This window comes from Oncorhynchus mykiss, chromosome 5 (assembly GCF_013265735.2).
Source record: "Oncorhynchus mykiss isolate Arlee chromosome 5, USDA_OmykA_1.1, whole genome shotgun sequence".
Taxonomy (NCBI): Eukaryota; Metazoa; Chordata; class Actinopteri; order Salmoniformes; family Salmonidae; genus Oncorhynchus; species Oncorhynchus mykiss.
The window spans coordinates 35,397,841-35,418,500 of NC_048569.1; the positions used below are offsets into that span (position 1 = coordinate 35,397,841).

A 20,660-nucleotide genomic window follows, 5' to 3' on the forward strand; every position below is an offset into this window, starting at 1 on the left:
ACCAGAGGAAAGTAGGCTACACCACAAAAAGTAGGCAACTGAAGCACAAAATGTGTCTGATGCCTAGCAGAAATTTAAATTAGAAGCATTTGTGTTTACAAAATGCAGCAAGATATCTTAGGGATTGAACACTAAAATAAGGGTTACATGGAGAAAATTGGACATCTCTGAAATGAAAATGGCCATCCCTTTACCAAAATATATATATATATATATATATATGACCTAAACCCTCCCTAAAAGTTTGAAAAAAAAAAAACAAGTGACCCTCCCCTATACCCAAGATAGTAATTAAAACAAAGCTCATTCTAAAAATGTAATCAAACAATTACATGACCCTCCCATGGACTCGATGTTTTTTTTTTTTTTTACAAAAACCCTCCTCTTGACTGAAATTGAAAAAGCATGACCCTTCACCCTCCAATTTTACTCCAGGTACTTATTCTGTAAATTTTGATCCATTCCTTACGGGTTTTATCTTTTTTCATTGTGAAAAACAAATATCATAATTTTGAGTTAACGCTTCCCCTAAGTTTAACTTGCTAGTTAACTAAGTAAGTGGCTGAATTAATGAGGAGATGGGGCATCATATAGTGTTCGCTTTCTGCTGTGTTTGAGAAGTCTGTACAGCTGTCACTGCTATGATTTCCTTGCGCTTTTTCTCCTCTCTGTTCTTGTGCCTCTGCTCCCCCCCCCCCCCCCCCCCCCCCCCCCCCTCTTCTCCGAGCAGAGCAGGCAGGGCATGTACACATGCTGCTCTAAATTCGGTAGCTCCTACCTATATGTATAAAACTTTGACCTTTGCAATTCACTTATATTTGTTTGCGCTCGTTGGAATATTTAGCTAGCATGGAAATTCACTATTACTTCTGCAAATTTGGTAATAGACACCCAGTGGGATTTTGTGAGTTGTTTTTGGTGCCCCATTGTGTACTAAGCCAGTAATACCATACATTCCAGGATGAGTAAAGGACGGTATGACGATATGAAAATCTGGATACTGCCCAGCCCTAGCAAAAAGTGTGACCCACTGCATGCGCTATAGTGGTGTGTATCATAATTATTTGAAGTGTTCTGTAGTAGATTATATGGTGTGTGCCCTTATGGATTAATGTGCAGTGTGTCTGAATGCATTAAGTTCAGCATGCGTCATACATGTTCCAGAAAGCCTTGGTGTGCTTATTATGCAGTTTCTCTGAAGCTATTATTATAAAGTATGTCAAGTGCGTGCGCTGTCGTAAAATGGCTGCTAGGTGGTTTTATAGTATTGCTTCTTAGAACCTGTCCTAAAATTAACAACCACGGTAATAGGAAAATATAAGCCTAGCAGCCATTTTACTACACTCCAGAAAGGTGATGAGTCTGAATGTGCACCATATGTCTACCTGATTCTGTCTATCATGCTGTTCACGCTAAAAAGAGGGAGCAGTTCAGGTCGAACACATTAAAACTTGAATTAAGTTAATTATCTGCAGGTGTGTGGTGGATGCGGAGGCCCTCGACCCTGATGAGCAGGTTGAGAGGAGGCAGTTGGAGGACAGAAGGTAATAATTGGGTTGGATAATTGGCCATGATGGGTGAAATCTCTGGGTCACCCAGGGTTATGAGATCACATGAATATCAAACCAATTTGATTTCCAGTAGCGTCACCCACCAAAATATATTTAGATTAAAGCTTTATGCACTAATATGGAGCTTGAAAACAGGATATGGAGTCCAGTGCTCTTTGGGCTTTCACTAGCCCCTTTAAGGAATCAAATAAACAGTAGCTTCAGGAAAGATGGGAGTATTCTTTCGTGTAGTGGTTCCCAAACTTTTTATAGTCCCGTACCCCTTCAAACATTCAACCTCCAGCTGCGTACCACCTCTAGCACCAGGGTCAGCACACTCTCAAATGTTTTTTTGCCATCATTGTATTAAACATAAGAATGAGTGTCACTTCACACGAGGCAGTTTGTGACAAAGAGCTCTTATAGGACCAGGGCACAAATAATAATAATTTTGCTCTTTATTTAACCATCTTACATATAAAACCATATTTGTTCATCATAAATTCTGAATAACAGGTTAATGAGAAGGGTGTGCATGAAAGGATGGACATAACTGCAATGTTGTGTTGCATTAGAGAGAGTCTCAGTCTTAAATAATTTCCCACACAGGCTGCCTGTATTTAGTTTTCATGCTAGTGAGGGCCGATAATCCACTCTTACATAGGTACGTGGTTGCAAAGGGCATCAGTGTCTTAACAGCACGATTTGCCAATGCAGAACGCAGCCCAATCCAGAAATTCAATTTTCACAGAACCGCTTGTTGCAATTGTTCAGATATCTGTAAGTGGACTGGAGGCATGGCATGAAAGGGATAACGAATCCAGTTTGTGTCACCCGTTTCGGGAAAGTACCTGCGTAATTGCGTACCCAACTCACTCAGGTGCTTCGCTATATCACATTTTATATTGTCCGTAAGCTTGAGTTCATTTGCACACAAAAAAATCATACAATGCTGGAAAGACCTGTGTGTTGTCCTTGTTAATGCAGACAGAGAAGAGCTCCAACTTCTTAAATCATAGCCTCAGTTTTGTCCCGCACATTGAACACAGTTGCGGAGAGTCCCTGTAATACTAGATTCAGATCATGCAGTGAGAATTTTAAAAATAAAATAAAAATGTATCACCCAGATAGGCCAGTCGTCTCATCATCATGGAAGTGGTCAGACAAGTGAAAATTATGGTCAGTAAAAATGTTTTTAAAAAGTGTCAATACTTTGCCCCTTGATAAACAGCACACTTCTGTATATTGTAAAAGTGTTACATGGTTGCTGCACATATCATTGCATAATGCAGAAAATACACAAGAATTTAGAGGCCTTGTTTGAACAAAGTTAACCATTTTCACTGTAGTGTCCAAAATGTATTTCAAACTGCCAGGCATTCCTTTGGCAGCAAGAGCCTCTCTGTGGATGCTGCAGTGTACCCAAGTGGTGTCGGGAGCAACTGCTTGCATGCGCGTTACCACTCCACTATGTCTCCCTGTCATGGTATCTGTACTGATGGCGCAAAAGCCAACACATCTTGACCACCCAAGTTAATTTGATGTCAGAAAGCTGTCCAGTACTTTAAAAATATCTTCTCCCGTTTTCCTGGTATACAGTGGTTTGCAGAAGAGGATGTCTTCCTTAAATTGACCCCCTATTAACATAAAGGACATAAACCAGTAGCTGTGTCAGGCCCGCCACGTCTGTTGACTCATCCAGCTGTAACGCATAGAATTCACTGGCTTGTATGCGAAGCAGTAATTGTTTCAAAACATCTCCTGCCATGTCACTGATGCGTCATGAACCAGTGTTTGATGAAGGCATAGGCCTTTCCCCCCAGCCATATCTGCAGCAGCAGGAAGAATTAAGTCCTCCACAATAGTATGGGGCTTGCCTGTCCTAGCCACTCGATAGCTCACCATATAAGACGCTTCTAGCCCCTTCTTAATAATGGTATCTGTTGCTTTAATAAGTCTTACTACTCAAAAGTCGTCTTAATTCTCGCTCAAAACACTAATGTGGCTTATTTTTCAAATTGGCATGTTTTGTTTCTAAATGTCTGAGCAAGAGTGAAGGTTTCATCGAGTTGTGAGATAGTACTTTTGCACATATAACACACTATGGCTGAGGAAAGGTACTACTCCCAATATAAGAGAACCCCAAATCAATGTAGTTCTCATCATATTTGTGCCTTTGATGGTCTGTTGTTCGGTGCTTTCCTGGGTAAGGGTGCAGTAGCTCTTAGGCTGCATCAGATTCACAACTGTCAGTGTCCATGCTAGCTGGGCTAACAACAAATGTAGAATTACTGATGCTAGCATTGGATGTGCTCGTGGAAGCAGAACAACTTGTGTCGTCGACAGGTGCAGATGTAGTACTGCTGGTAGTAGCAGTACTACCAGTAGAGCTGGTCCATAGAGACACATACGTGGGCCTTATTTTATTTGAACCATTTATCAATTTGAGCAAACGGAATGAGCAGCAACTACGTTTGGCTACATACAAACTGTTAGTGGAATTCCCACGAGAGAGTAACAGTTAATGTGTTTGGATGTTAATTATTTGACTAGGCTACCTGTATTTGACATTTGGTTGTTATTCCGCTGAACACTAGATGGTTCAATTTTATTTATGGCAGTGAAATGAGGCTACTCAGGCGAGAAAAAAACGTCACCCAAATGTACAGCCACGTTGGAAAATATAAAAAATGTAGTTTGAAAATGTGAAAGGCCAATATTTTTATTTGTCATACCCCCGACGGCATTGCACGTACCCCAGTTTGGGAAGACCTGCTTTAGAGAGTTTATTTTTCACACGTATGCTAAGTAGTCCAAACTCTGCCTGCCAGATATCATAACAGGGGGTGTCCGAACAGGAAAACGTCAGAAGAGGAGGGGATGAAGAGGTGGTGAATCAAATCTGGGGGCTGCTAGAGACAGCCTGCTGGGTAACATTAGTACTTTAGTATTTCTGAGTATTGCGTAAACACACTGCATTCAATACGAGTCAACAAATAATCCCATACTTGTGAGTGCATTGATTAGCCTGCATGGGGACGGAGTTTCCTGGGCCTGGCAGTCTTCCATACTCACTCTCACTCAATATCCACCATGATCAAATCACCTCAGCACTGGGAGACTGCTGACTTCATGTTTGAAAGAGCAAAATCTGTTCTGTATCTGTACATAGTGGGATGTGTTGAACTTGGTGTATAATTAAAACACCACAACCCACTTTCTTGGCTACTGTATGTATGTGTATTCTCTGGCAGGTTTGTTAAACTATTGCTCAAGATCAGTTCATGGTGAAAATAATCCCATTTGAAATCCTCAGGGAGCTATAGTAAACATACACTACGTGAGAAAAAGTATGTGGACACCTGCTCATCGAACATCTTATTCCAAAATCATTGGCATTAATATGGAGTTGGTGCCTCCTTTGCTGCTATAACAGCCTCCACTCTTCTGGGAAGGCTTCCCACTAGATGTTTGAACATTGCTGCAGGGACTTGCTTCCATTCAGCCACAAGAGCATTAGGGAGGTCGGCACTGATGTTGGACGATTAGGCAATTCATCCCAAAGGTGTTCGATGGGGTTGAGGTCAGGGCTTTGTGCAGGCCAGTAATGTTCTTCCACACCGATCTTGACAAACCATTTCTGTATGGACCTAGCTTTGCGCATGTGGGCATTATCATGCTGAAACAGGAATGGCCTTCCCCAAACTGTTGCCACAAAGTTGGAAGAGCAGAATAGTCTAGAATGTCATTGTATGCTGTAGCATTAAGATTTCCCTTCACTGGAACAAAGAGGCCAAGCCCGAATCATGACAAACAGCCCCAGACCATTATTCCTCCTCCACCAAATTTTACAGTTAGCACTATGCATTCGGGCAGGTAGCGCTCTCCTGGCATCCACCATACCCAGATTTGTCCGTCGGACTGCCAGATGGTGAAGTGTGATTCATCACTCCAGAACGTGGTTTCCCTTGCTCCAGAGTCCAATGACCACTCCAGCCGACGCTTGGCATGGTGATCTTAGGCTTCTGTGCGGCTGCTCGGCCATGGAAACCCATGTTATGAAGCTCCCAACAAACAGTTATTGTGCGGATGTTGATCCAGAGGCAGTTTGGAACTCGGTAGTGAGTGTTGCAACCGAGGACAGATGATTTTTAAACGCTTCAGCACTCAGCAGTCCCATTCTGTGAGATTGTGTGGCCTACCACTTCGTGGCAGAGCTGTTGTTGCTCCTAGATGTTTCCACTTCACAAGAACAGCACTTACTGTTGACCGGGGCAGCTCTAGCAGGAAGAAATTTGACAAACATACTTTTTTCAAAAGGTGACATCCTATGACTGTGCCACATTGACATTCACAGAGCTCTTCAGTACTGAAGACTCCTACCAAAGGTGGCTCCCCTTCCCATTCGGGTGGCGCTCGTCGTCACCGGCCTACTAGATGCCACTGATTTTTTCCTCCCCCTCCTTGTCTGTTTATTGGTTACACCGGTTGTTAATTTGGATATTAGTTGGGCTTTATTAGCCAGCCGGCCCGCCTGCTCTTTGTGTGGGATTGTTCTGTGTACTTGTCGTGCACGCATGTATGTCACGGCTGTTTCGTGTACGTGAGCTGTTTTTTGGATACAGTTTAGTTCCCCTGTGGTTTGGGGTATTTGTGTTGAGTGGCGTCTGCTTTTACACCTGGTCGGTGTATTAAAGACGTGCCTACTCTGAACTCTGAGTCTCCTGCGTCTGACTCCTTCCTCCACTAGATCCCAGACATTACAAGTACGGCCATTCTACTACCAATGTTTGTCTATGGAGATTGCATGGCTGTGTGCTCAATTGTATACACATCATGAATGAGTGTGGCTGATATAGCCGAATCCACTAATTTGAAGGGGTGTCCACATACTTTTGTATATATAGTACAACAACAGTAATAAATTGGATGACCTGCCCTAGATATTTCTGATGATATTGTCATCTCCCGAGTAACACCTGGAGTTTTTTTTATGTATGTGTTAATCCACAATCCAAACAAGTTTAAATAGGTTATTCTATCATGAGCACTTTGGGGATTTGTGCACCGAATCAAATTATAACATATTAAAAGTAATTCCTTTTATATTACAAAGACCCTTAAGCAATAACAATAAAATGTAGGGACAATGTTGCTGTGACTTTCTGGTCCCCTTGACAGTGGAAAAGTCTAGTCAGAAGTGACAGCAGCACGAGCTCTAACCACTTCAGTCAAAGCCCCAAGCCTGTGGATGAGAAGAGAGGTGATAATGGCACAACACCAAAGCTGTGAAATTAAAATGTCAAATGGGGACACAGCTAGACATTTTGGATGACTGTACTAGGCGATAAAATAAATAGTATTTGTTTCTGCAGCGTTGACGACGGTTCTTTGGCTGTCCCCATTGGATAACCTTTTTTGGTTCCAGGTAGAACTCTTTGGGGTTCCATGTAGAACCCTCTGTGGAAAAGGTTCTACCTGGAACCAAAAAGGGTTCTTCAAAGGGTTCTCCTATGAGGACGGCCAAAAAACACTTTTAGCTTCTAGATAGCACATTGAGTGTAGAGCTGAACTCTTCTGAGATGAAAAGGTGTCTTTTTCTCACTGTCACCCTCTTCTACTATCACTCTTCATCTCTTCACTTTCTCCCTCTCCCCCAAACTAAATGCCTGCTCTTCAACCGATCACTGCCCGCACCTGCCCGCCCATCCAGCATCACTACTCTGGACGGCTCTGACTTAGAATATGTGGATAAATATAAATACCTAGGTGTCTGGTTAGACTGTAAACTCTCCTTCCAGACTCACATTAAGCATCTCCAATCCAAAATTAAATCTAGAATTGGCTTCCTACTTCGCAACAAAGCATCCTTCACTCATGCTGCCAAGCATACCCTTGTAAAACTGACCATCCTACCAATCCTCAACTTTAGTAATGTAATTTACAAAATAGCCTCCAACACTCTACTCAACAAATTGGATGCAGTCTATCACAGTGCCATCCGTTTTGTCACCAAAGCCCCATATACTACCCACCACTGCGACCTGTACGCTCTCGTTGGCTGGCCCTCGCTTCACTCTCGTTGCCAAACCCACTGGCTCCAGGTCATCTACAAGTCTTTGCTAGGTAAAGCCCCACCTTATCTGAGCTCACTGGTCACCATAGCAGCACCCACTCATAGCACGCGCTCCAGCAGGTATATCTCACTGGTCAAGCCAATTCATCCTTTGTCCGCCTTTCCTTCCAGTTCTCTGCTGCCAATTACTGGAACGAACTGCAAAAATCACTGAAGCTGGAGACTCATATCTCCCTCACTAGCTTTAAGCACCAGCTGTTAGAGCAGCTCACAGATCACTGCACATAGCCAATCTGTAAACAGCCCATCCAACTACCTCATCACCATACTGTATTTATGTATTTATCTTGCTCCTTTGCACCCCAGTATCTCTACTTGCACAGTCATCTTCTGCACATCTACCATTCCAGTGTTTAATTGCTATATTGTAATTACTTCGCCACCATGGCCTATTTATTGCCTTAACTCCCTTATCTTACCTCATTTGCACTCACTGTATATAGACTTTTTTTTCTTTTTTTTCTACTGTATTATTGACTGTATGTTTTGTTTATTCCATGTGTAACTGTGTTGTTGTATATGTCAAACTGCTATGTTTTATCTTGGCCAAGTCTCAGTTGCAAATGAGAACTTGTTCTCAACTATAAAATAAAAAATAAAAAACACTGATCTTGGGCCAGATAGGAAAAAGTCAATTGGCAGAATTGTGCTGCATAGTATTTGGGTACATGGTGTGTTCAGGTTCATAAAGTGTGTGCTGTTAGTGGTCAGAGCGTTGGGCCAGTAACCGAAAGGTTGCTGGTTCAAATACCCGAGCTGAAAAGGTGAAAAATATGTTTGTGCCCTTGAGCAAGGCACTTAACCTTAATTTGTACTGCTATGGCTGCCCTGTAAAATAACATGTCACAGCACCAATCCGGTGTATGTGACAATAAAACTATTTTTTTCTTATTTTTTAACAGTAGCGGGTATGACTCAAGGTAAAAAAAAAAAATAGAGATACAAAAAATGTAAAACAACTTTGTGGAGCGTGGTTGGTCCATGTGAATAGCCAATGGGAGGTTCAGATTGAGTGACTCACGCAGTAGTAGCAGCTCCAGCCTGTCGAAGTGTGTGCTGTCTCCCTCATCTCCTGCAGGAGTTCGGTGCGAAGGTAGCCCAACTCCCTCAGACAGCCGTCATGGAAGACTCGTGTGCAGGTCCTGCAGGGGAACAGGTCGTTGGCCGTCCACACCTCACACACCTCGCACATCTCATCATTGACCGGCTGGAGGAAAAGGCAATTAAGGTCACTAGGTTAAAGGGCATACTCAAATCATAAAACTCATTGGGGTTTGATGCCTATGTAGGAGGACTGCGAGTTCTATTTCAAATCAACTAGGTGAAAGATGCATCTGTAGGTCTGTGAAATTTAAGTCACACACACACAGACTCTCAGACAGAGCAGCTTTGAATCAGATGGCACCATGATGAAGGCTAGCGGTCCTCTCCTTGAAGTTACAGTCTTGACCGGGTATTGGCTTGATTAAACAGTGAATACAAATAATTATGCACAGGAAGTTATTATTATTAGAATAATAAGTTAGATTCAATTCACTGTCTATGTACTTACCTTTTTAACCGTAGTTTTTATCCTATCATGGTCATCATCTGGACTGACCTTGTCAAACCTGGTCCTTGACAGGTGACCATAGCCAGAAGGAACCATACCTCCTCCATGCTCAATACTCAAACCTATGAATTATATCCCACAGACAGTGTGGTCTACACTCATCACATTATGAAACGGATGCAACTCAACAGTAGTTTCCAACTAGCTTGTCTTCTCATTATGAGGGAGGAATCTTATTATTCTGAAGAGGCTGATCGGAAAGGAGAAATTACTATTGGTTCTACCCAACCAGGAAGGAGGCTGAAACTGCTTTCCAATATCACAATTATAGCAGATATTTTTGTAACTCCTTGATGACTAATTATGATTTATTTTTTTTACTCTTATGCCAAGTATCCTACAGCTCCAAATATAAACAGTGTAATTTAGGTCTGATCTGTAAGTGCTATAGTAATATATGCCATTCAGCATTTTGTTGCTGCTATGGCCATCCGTTTCAGTCAGATGTTAATGTTTTATCTTTTCCTCTCCAGTCTGACCCTGGAGCTCGTATTATTGTAACATATCATTGTTAATTGCTGCAAGTAGTCCACTCTCTATTCAATTTGGTATATCTGATGAGCACCATTAGTGATAGAAAGCATAACAATCCTCTCTAAGAGTCCTATTATAACAATGTGCTCTTCCCAATAGCCCCAACCGGCTGATTGGTCATCTGGTACACTCCTGAACCCCGCCCCCATCCCTGACCACATCAGGATCCCAATTAGTTATGGTGGCCCTGGGTAGTGAGGCAGGGCCAAGGCCTCCTTTCTGAGACAGCCCGAGTACCCGCCCACACCACAGCACGCGCTCTATGAAGAGCACTTAGACAATAATTATATCGTGGCGTGGAAATAGCTGGTGTGTATTATTAGTCATTTGCACGGGATAGACATGGTATACACCGTCCAACGAAATGCTTCCTTGCTCATCTATAAATGCTTATTTCACCTATGGTAGAAAATGATAAGACTCACCATACTTAACAGTTGTTTAGGTCTCTTTTCAGTCAGAACATCAACTCAACTGGAATGCATGGGAGATAATACGGTTGCCATGGAAATTCCTTTAAAATCTCACACTCATCTTTAAAATTCCAAGATCCGGGGATTTAAAGAACAAAGTGTGGATTTAGTCAAAGTAAACCCTTTATTGTAGAATACCCTACCTGCTCTCTCTGTCCCAGTGCTATTTCAACAGGCTGGTCATCATTGGCATCTCTCTTGGGACGTACAAATGCAGGTGGGATGAGCTGATGGCCGGTCTTGTCCAGATCCTCAGGTTCCACCCCCTTCCCATCCCGTAACCTATTCCAGGCCTCCTGGTTGACCTTACACTCGTCCCTGGTGGGAGCCGGACCTGGAACAGCAGCTTGCTGGGAGGTCCCCGAGGGTCCCACTTTGCCGTCTGCCTCCCCGTGCTCCCCCTCCTCCTTTGGATTTGGTAGTGGCAAGGATTCAGCCGGCCCCTCTCCAGATCTTTCCCCCTGGTTTGTTGTGGTTGGAGCGCGTTCCTTCATGCCCTGCTGAAAGGCAGAGACGACCGAGGTGCATTTCTGCACCTGCTGCTTCTTAGACATGAGCACTCCCATTACTATAGATAGAGAGAGGGGGGGGGGGGGGGGGGGTGAGAGAGGTGTTCATTACTGCGTGCATGGCATAAATATCGGTTGAGCGATATGGTTAATTAGACTTGCCATTTTATCAAGAGTTACTATCAAACTGATTTACTGAACAACTTTGTGTGGTGTTTGTGTGCTTGCATTACATGCCTTGCTCTTAATGGTTCCATTCTCAGGCCTAGTGACATATGATCCATCACCACATTGATGAGCAGAAGCGGCTGAGCTCAATCACATCCCACTGGGCACAGATGTCAATTCAACATCTATTCCACTTGGTTCAAACATAGTTTCATTGAAATAGAAACACGTAGAAACAACGTTGATTCAACCAGTATGTGCACAGAGGGATGAAATGGAGCAGTAAACATAAACCAACAAATGAAATGGATGGGAATCGTAGAACAAAACCCAGTAATCTCCAGACAACAAACACAACACATGTAACTAACTACTTGTGCTCATTCCGCTCGGTTTATAAGTGACCATGAATTCCATTATTGAAAATGGGGCAGTTGGACTCAAGTTGATTACACGGTACTTAGAGGACACATGTTGTGATCTGAAATCCAATCCCATTCATCCAGAGTACAACAGGAGTCCTTCCGTGACTCTGTCCTTCCGTGACTCTGTCCTCTCCTGTCATTCTCCAGTTGAAGGGCTTTGGGCTTCAGTTCTTAGGGCTTTTGGTGTACTATTCCCTCCTGCTCAATGACAGGATTTGGAGGACACTCTCTCCTCACACCCATAGCCCTTTACTGATACAGCCTCCTTCTGTGGACCTCCACTAACTAGCAGCTCAGACAGACAGAGACAGATTGTGAACACAAGCTCATCAAAGTCCTCTAAGTGACAGGAGGCGATAATTATGCTGGTGTAATTAACCTCACCCAGTGATGTGTCCTTCCTCCCTTAGCTCAGAGTGTTGAGGTGATGGGGGACGGGTGATACAGAGACGCAGTGATGAGGCTTAGGAGCCAGGATGTGTCTGCGGAGCGGTCTGTCTAATGTGCTGTCTCATATTAGATGGTATTGAAATCAGGAGTAATGGCAAGGTCCAGGGTGGTCATCTTTGTTGAATCTACTCAAAATGTACTGAGGAAATATACGATTTGTCACGTGCACAGGATATAACAGGTGTAAAACAGTACACTGTAAAACAGTAAAATGTTAGCTAGTGTAAAAGGTGTTTCCAGACACTAGAACTAAGTTAAATGAAAGTGAAGAGCTTGCACTGTGAATAAGGAGAGGAAATACCATGCAGAGGATCATATAAAAACATGAGCAGGTTAAAAATAATAATAATCTCCTTTGCTCATGTCAGATATCTTCTATGATGGGAAGTCTGACTGTATCTGAGAATTGGAGCTCACATATTGCTGCAAGACTCATGGCACCCGGTTGTGGGAAGAGTCTATAGAGCTCACAGGGCATCTGAGGAAAACCACAGGGAGGATATCGCTGGCTGACCAGACCTGGCACACACACACTACCATCCTGACTACAGGGCCTGGCACCCCCTGATAGATCTAATAAATAATCTGCCTCTCATTACTAAACATCTTCCCCTGGAGCTGGAACTGCTCATAGAGAGACTGAGCAGTGTAGCAGTCCTCATCGTTGAGGTTAAAGGGGCAGTGCAATTATAAACATGATTTTCCGTTTTTTTTTAAATAATATTTCCAAATAACACTCTGAAATTGTGAAGATGACATAAAATGCCCTTTGTGTGAGCCATTTGGAGAAGAAAAAGAAAACAGAATTTCAGCCTTTTCAGGAAGGATGGAATTTTTGGCCCACATGATGTCACAATGTGATCTGATTATAATAGACCAATGACTGTTCATCTGGGTAAGGGAGTGGGCTCTAGAACATCCTATCAGCCAATCAAGGCCCTGTGTAACGTGTACACTGGGAGTCGGGAAGCAAGTACAGGGAGTGAATTTAATAATAAATAGACGAATATGGACAAAATAAGAAACATGAGCAGCGTACAGACATAAACAGAGTCAATAACGCCTAGGAAAAGAACCAACGGGAGTGACAGTTATAGGGAAGGTAATCAGGCAGGTGATTGAGTCCAGGTGAGTGATGAGGCGCGTAACGATGGTGACAGGTGTGCATAATAATGAGCAGCCTGACGACCTTGAGCGCCAGAGAGGGAGTATACGTGACAGTACCCTCTCCCTGACGCGCAGCTCCAGCCGTCGACGAGAGGTACGATCCCGGAGACCAGGAGCGAGTCGATAGATTCTGCTGAGGCCTGACAAACCAGCTTAGGCATGGAGAACCTGTCGCGCAAACTGAGGTATGGGAGCCTGAGCTAGCTGAGGCATCCTCGGTAGACATGGCAACGGACGCTTGATGGCGGAACCGGGTCTTGTAAACCTGACGAGCCAGCTGAGGCATGGAAGCCTGATGAGCCAGCTGTGGCATCCCCGATTTCTCCGGTACCTTGACCCGAAATCACCTACACTAACAAAAAAAATAACACAAAACACTCCCCGATGCTCCGCTTTGGTGAGGCGTTTTTCTGTAACATGTTCACTGGGAGTCGGGAAGCAAGTATAGGGAGTGAATCATTTAATAAATAAATGAACATGGACCAAACCAAGAAACACGGGTAGCATACAGACATGAAACAATAATGCCTAAGGAAAGAACCAAAGGGAGTGACATAGGGAAGTTAATCAAGCAGGTGATTGAGTCCAGGTGAGTCTGATGAGGCGCAGGTGTGCATAACGATGGTGGCAGGTGACTGAATGGGGGTTTTAACTTATTTATTTTTCTTGTGGAGGCAAGTTGAAGCTGACAAGTTGGTCAGTGCTTTGTACCATAAAGGGAATTGAGAAATATTCCACTGGTTGTCTAGCAGGTCTGCTAAACCAAAGCTTTTGCCAAGTAACTGTCACAAAATAATATACTTCCCCTCACACTTGGCTGGTGTTTTAGTAAGAATGTTTTACACGAATCTTACCTCATGAGACACTCAGAATGTGTAGCCCATGATCCAGAATTTACTCCAGTGAAAACGGCATTTATTTACAAAAGGGGATAAAGACTCGATATGTCTAAGATGGCAACAACCTTTATCTTTTGGCCCACATACTACAGCTCAGGCTAAATCAAGAGAAATATGTAGGGGATGAGTGCTGTGGTTCCGTCAGGCTGGCTTCTCACTCGTTTCCTACAGGAGCAGCTGGGTCAGACCACTCTGAATGATTTAAATGCCCCTGGATACTTTTGGGGGGTGGGGGTGGATGGAGCGGAAAACATGGCCACTCCTTGGGGCCGGACCTGACATACATGCACGGTAGAGAGAGAATCCCAGTCTGAATGAGCTGCACTGTGACAGCCTGAATATTCTTCCACTAGGTCTTGAGATATGGGTTTCATTCTAGGCCCTTTTATTGGCACTTGTATCTTTCATATTTTTCTGTTTAACAAGACCCGTAATACCTATGAAGAACTTGTGGATCCAAGTGTGGATTGTTTTCTACCGAAACTTCTGAATCAGTTTGATTAGCTTGTTAATTTTAACTAAGACCTCAAACTGTGTTTGCGCTCTGTAGAAGCAAGGCACCCAATGGTGGTGAACAAGATGGATGACGCTCACTGCACCGTCTTGGTGTAGTTAAATATTGATAATTTTGGAGGAAGATAAGAGCACCATGGTGCTCTTTAAATCCCTCTGATCTAGCGCTCACTCCCAGTAATCCTGTATGTAGGCTGTCTACACTCCACTGGTCCACACATGATCTATCAAAACGAGACTATGTCTGGCACTGCCAGGCAGCTCTGATGGGAGTTCTTGGGTGTTATATAGAATCTAGTTTTGTCCCGCAGAGACATTTTTGGCAAAGACAGAGCATATGCCAAACAGGAAATGAATCGTGGACTGGAATTAGAATGGGTTGAATCCTGTGAGCCGTGTATCAGGGGCAGATCAGGACACCTTGGTTCTCCATTAGTATTCAGTCTGACACCTCCTCTGCACAGGTCTCTAAACACGTTTTATGTGCCTAAAGTCATACCGTATAACAAAAATAAATCATGACATCTGTGATGGAAACAGGAAGGGTCGGTACAGTTTTATAAATGTCGAAAGACAATTTATTCGTTTGACACAGTGGGATCTTTTTGTGCCTGTAAAATTATTTATGCGACAAATTGAAGTGGAAACGATTTCTTGCTAAATATTTGATAGAATAACCATCATGTAAAGGCAAAGTTGCGGTCATCCCACTAGGCACAGACATCAATTCAACATCATTTCATTAAAACGATGTGGAAACAAAGTTGATTCAACCAGTGTGTGCCCACTACAATTTGAAAAAGCATGCAGTTTATTAGGCTACAGATGAAAGTTAGAATGAACTTCACAGGGTGGTGAAAGTGTATGGTGATGAGCTTGATGCTCCTTACCAATAAATATCTAGGGTCATAATTTGTATGCAATGACATCATGTGTCTCTCTGTGTGTGTTTCCTCACAGTCCCTGCCATTCCATGAGATGTTGTTTAATCCGTTATTTAATAAAGGTCATTTTGCTATTAGCTTGAGTAATTGGAGATGGGAGTGAACTTATGCCTTGAGAGCATGCGCAAAAACCTGATTGGGTAAGTTTGCCCTTTATTGCAATAGTTTGTGACAAAACCATCAATAGATTGCATTTTCCAATGGAAACATTGAGTTTGTTTTTATTTGGTACATGAGAACTTATCAAGAGTGGTTTTTATGTGCACTGTCGTCACACACAGCCTTTTATTTGCAACAAGTCAGGTCGATGGAAACAAACCTCTGCTGGGAAAAATTTGATCCCCCCCCCCCCCCCCCCCCCCATGCAGATTTTCTATAATATTCACATGAAAATCTGTCACAAATTGGATGGAAACCTAGCTACTGTGGAATGTCATCCAAGTTTAGCGCCTACATGATTTTTTCTTCTTCCTGCATTATACAAACTGGTGGATTTAAAAGATTAGTTCAAGGAATCCATTTTCACAGTAAGGCTTGAGGTTCTAGGTCTGACTAGAGTTGTGACATGTTTCTCTTCACAGGTCCATTCTGGGTATGTGCTGATTAGAATCCCAACCAGTCCTCCTTTTCATGCTGGGATCATTGGGGGGCGGCACAAAGCGCCAAAGATCTCATCCACGGACCCACAGAGCAAAGACCTGGAACTAATTACACTAACAAGTTCGCCAATGAGCAGAATCGTTTACAAAACGTACACAAACACAACCACACACACTGGTAAGCATACACAAAAATGGCAGAGACAACGGTTTCTTTTTGGAAACACAGACCATCAGGCAGAAGCTGTATGATCACATCTGTGTGAGGCACACTGCCATAGTTCTCTGTGCATGTAGAGAATGACTGAGACCAAATATCCTTGCCCTGCTGGGACTCCTCATCTCTGGTACACCGAGAACACCTCTTCTCTTCTCTGTCCTAGAACCCAACAAAGACACCCAGCGGGCTGACAACTGTTTGGTTGGTCCCAAAAACAAATTCTGTTTGTGTGCTGTCCATGGTGCACAGACAGAGGCGCCTGGAAGTAGAGGAATTTAAATCCAAATGCATCCTTAGAGAGGAGCTCCTATGTTTGCATTGACAGGCTGCCAGGCAAGCAGAAAAGCTGTGCCAGTCAATACACTGAGGCTGAGAGAAGCGGACAATGGTCACTGTGAGAACGGCAGAGGAACATGCACAAGCTGCAGGGATCTGTCGCAGGCTGTTGAGCATGACTCAGTCCAGTGATCCAGAACTCCCTAGGTACAGGACCTGTGTTGACCCCAGGATTACCACAGGATGGGACATACTACCTGGGGTAGTATTTAACTCTGTTGCTCTGTTCTGCTCTGTTGCAGGTAGCCTACATAGTGGGACATGATTCAGCCTTTGGTCTTGAGGAATAGCAGGATGTTATTTCCCCCACCCACACGACTAACTCCTTTTCCTGCCACCATTAATTGAAGTGAGCCATCCTACACTGCCCAAAGAGAGGTTATGATGCACAAAATGATCAAACGTGGCTAGGATCTACCCCCCAGCTGAGTGCCGACCTAAATCGGCTGTGAAACGTGCTGTATTCCAGCCAGTATAAGTGGAACGATTCCAAATATTTTTCAAATGAACTGTCAGTATGCCAACATTCCATACAAACAATGCAGTCAATCAACAGCCATACAGTAGCTGAAATCAGTTGATGATAGGACTTAATGCAACAAGTACTGATATTTTAGCAAAACACTCACATTGAGACATTTATGGTCTGTTTACATATATTTTAGAGGCTATTTATATTGGTATAAAACCAGTTTAATGTATTTATGATCATATGACAATATTTTAGGATGACAGTAATTATATTACACAATCTCTGATATACATCAGATGCCTTACTTTCAAGTTCCTGCATAAGAAAAAGCAAGATTGCATCACCTATGCCACAACTACCATTCATTCAAATTAGACTGGTTTGGATTTCTCCCTGGCCACAATGGCTGCCATTTTCATATCATTTTGGAAATTGGGGCCATAGCCACTCTAGTAATTAAATAGGATATCTGTGGTTTCACCCCTATAGCACACACATAGCGTTGCGAAGGCCTTGCTGACACCAGGTCACTATATCCAGCCTATGAATGTTTAGTTTAAAAACACAGCCATCAATCATTGGCAGATGAAGAAAAATGCTATAGCCTAGCTCCTGCAAATCACCCGAGAAGCCTTTTCGTCATGCATTAAATTAAATGCAACTCTGAAATGTGTTATGCAACAATTTTGCTGTTGGTCTGTATGCCATATTGAAAATAAATGGAATTTACCTGAGATAAAATCGGACAACTCTCCACCGTGATTTGGGACTTTTTTTCCTTGTGTCTCACGAACAGCTACCCAGCATTGCAAGGCTTCGATTGAATGAAAAGTACGCGTTTAGCCTACTCAAAATAGCCTGGATTCCACAAATATATACTGCAAATGTGACACGAATGACCTATTCCGTCAGAGTCCGTCAAAACGCTGACGTGAACAGCTCCAGTGCTGAAATATTTTTCTTGACACTTGCACGTGTGGAGAGCGACAGTGCAGCTCCGCCAAGAGGAACGCGCCCTTGAAAATACAGCCGTATGCACAGCACAGTTACAGCCAGAATAAAGAACCATGAAGCAAGTGCTATGCACTAATCACACCCACACTAACACGCCTTGCTAGTCAATCGAAAGCATCGAGGAGCTAGATAACTTGTAGGCTACTAAATCTACCTTCTTGATTGGCCGGGACCAGTTCTAATAAAATGAAGTTTGCGCCAGGATACACTTATAGCCAATAACCTCCCAGAAAGGTTGAGAACGTCATGGAATGTGGAGGCTTTCACAGCCCTCACTCATTGCTCTCATGGATCAATACCATCAACTCAAAACAACATGATGCAATCTGGAGATTTAATGGAAGCCTATAGAACTATCTGTTGACACACAGTTCGGGATACTCATCGGTACAGCACAAGACATGCAACCAAAGGACTCTTCACAGTCCCCAGGTCCAGAACAGAGGCTGGGAAACTCTCTGCCACCCCTGGTAACTCAAGCTAGCAATAAAAACAGTTTCAAACCAACAGATAAAATAACACTTTACTGCACAAAGGGGCCTGGAGAGACACAGCCATATATATATATATATATATATATATATATATATATATATATATATATACACACAATGTATTAGACCTAGATATTGTGTGTATATGCTGACATGTAGGCTGTGTGATGTTTTAAAATGTATGGATTTCAGTCCTAGACTAATATGTTCTGTACTGTGGATTATATCATGATTCATGTGGACCTCAGGAAGAGTAGCTGCTGCTTTTGAAGCTGCTAATGGGGGATCCTAATAAATACCAAATAGTTCAAATTGAAGTTCAGGCATCTTCCAAATTCATTGGAAATGATATTTAGACACATTCAATTGCAGTACTGCACATTTGAACAGAGAAGAAATTCAAATGAATATCATAAATTGTCGTCCTTGTGCCTGAACACTCAGCTTTAAAAGCCCTCAGTTTCTGAGCACATCACTTCACTAAGATTGTCCTTTCTACATATGGACGGGAGTGTTTGGACAGTGAAGCAAAATTTTTTCATCTGGCTCTATATTCCAACATTTTAGATTTGAGATGCATTTTGTTGGATGCATTTGAGGTTTGTTTTGGATTATCTTTAGCCCAAAAGGAACTGAATGTTGAAAAATATTGTAGTATTTTGGAGTCACTTTTGTCATAAGTAAGAATAGAGGATGATTCTGAACACTCCTACATTTGTGTGGATGCTACCATGATTATGCATAATCATGAATAATGATGAGTGAATTTACAGAGGCACAAAGATCATACAAATGCTAAGCTCCCCTGTTATTGGAAATGGGTTAGTTAGCATGTTTTGGTGTAGCCTCTAACCTTTATCAGCATTATCAGGATTCATTTATAAATTGTTCATAAACATTATCTACTCACTTAAAAATAAATTACTTACTTACTCAGTTACTATTGGACAAAACATAACACAAAACAAACTGCAAAATGCATCCAATGAGTTTGTAGAGTCACAAGCTTGATGTAGTCATTGCGGGCAAGGAATATGGGACCAAATACTAACAGCTTTTGACACCCTTTAAGTGACTAGTTTCCTTTACACTGATCGGCTGGGATGGTGCAATGGAACAAATCATTAGCAGTTCATCCACAATGCAATAGCATTTTCCATTAGCATTAATTTGGCTGGATTTAGGAGAATAGCCTTGGCTGCTTTTCATGCACCCTAATTAACAAATGCCCCAGCACCATACCAGAGACAGGGTGTCACAGTCTCCTATCCCCTTTCGTTCGCACCCGTACGTACCCTCCATAGATATGGTAATTGTTGCATTGCCTTATGGTTGAGCCAAGATTGATGTGAGTGACTGATATGCTTTCTTCCTTTGTCCTTTTCTTATACAGAACATCAACTCAAGTATGAACCCTTACAAAGCCTTTCATTCTTCAGTGTCCTTGCCATCTGCGATCCTTGTGACCTTGTCACTGTTACACTGTAGATGGAATTTCCTGAATGATTGACTGCTCAGGATTCAAACCAACATAATGAAAAGCACATCCACGCTCTCGCTCTGTTCAAAAGATGATTCATAAAATAAAAATGTAATTCAATGACCTGTTTTATCAAACAACCCCAAAACATGAATTCATCAAAGGGCAATTCAAGGCTTTCATCTGTTGTATACCATGCAAATAAATTAAGATTTAGAGAGCACAAAAGAGAGCTGGCTATTATCCAAGTTGTTTTAAATTGGAGATTTTCAAAGGTTATAAAAATATTTCAGTGTCTCCAGATTGATCTTCTTTAATTCCCTTTTTGTTCAAGCTGGACTGTTGCATTACAATTACTGATATGCCCACAGCCTCTCCTTCCAAGTGCAGTTACACTGTATCTGTATTTGGTCCAAGACAGCTGAGACAACGATACCTATCAGGGTTCTTTCACAGTGTACTCTTCATCAAATCAGCTCACACTGCCAAACAGTGTCCGTCAGAGACTTAAACGGAATGTTTAGAGGCCAAATGTGCTGCCGCAGGGAGATTGTTCCAGATCATTGTGAGTTATGATTTAAATATTAACCAAAAAAAACTTTGTTTTTCAGAGAATATGGGGGATTTTCTTTTTTCTCTTCAGTTCAACGCAGTCCCCATCAGAG

General features: G+C 42.6%; 1 protein-coding gene across 3 annotated transcripts in view; it reads right to left on the reverse strand.

Annotated features, from left to right (window-relative positions):
- Positions 1 to 20,660, reverse strand: part of phf24 (PHD finger protein 24) — a 40,375-nt gene that overhangs the window by 11,669 nt on the left and 8,046 nt on the right. Inside the window, exons 1-3 of one of the 3 annotated variants that reach the window (XM_036977340.1) lie at positions 17,738 to 18,359; positions 10,449 to 10,873; positions 8,708 to 8,893 (exon numbers count right to left, since the gene is read on the reverse strand). In XM_036977340.1, the coding sequence (XP_036833235.1) occupies positions 8,708 to 8,893; positions 10,449 to 10,871 (609 nt within the window). In that variant the 5' untranslated portion in view covers positions 10,872 to 10,873; positions 17,738 to 18,359. Of the gene's footprint in view, positions 1 to 8,707; positions 8,894 to 10,448; positions 10,874 to 17,737; positions 18,360 to 20,660 lie in introns of those variants that run through there. The other 2 variants (XM_036977342.1, XM_036977341.1) reach the window with 2 other exon arrangements.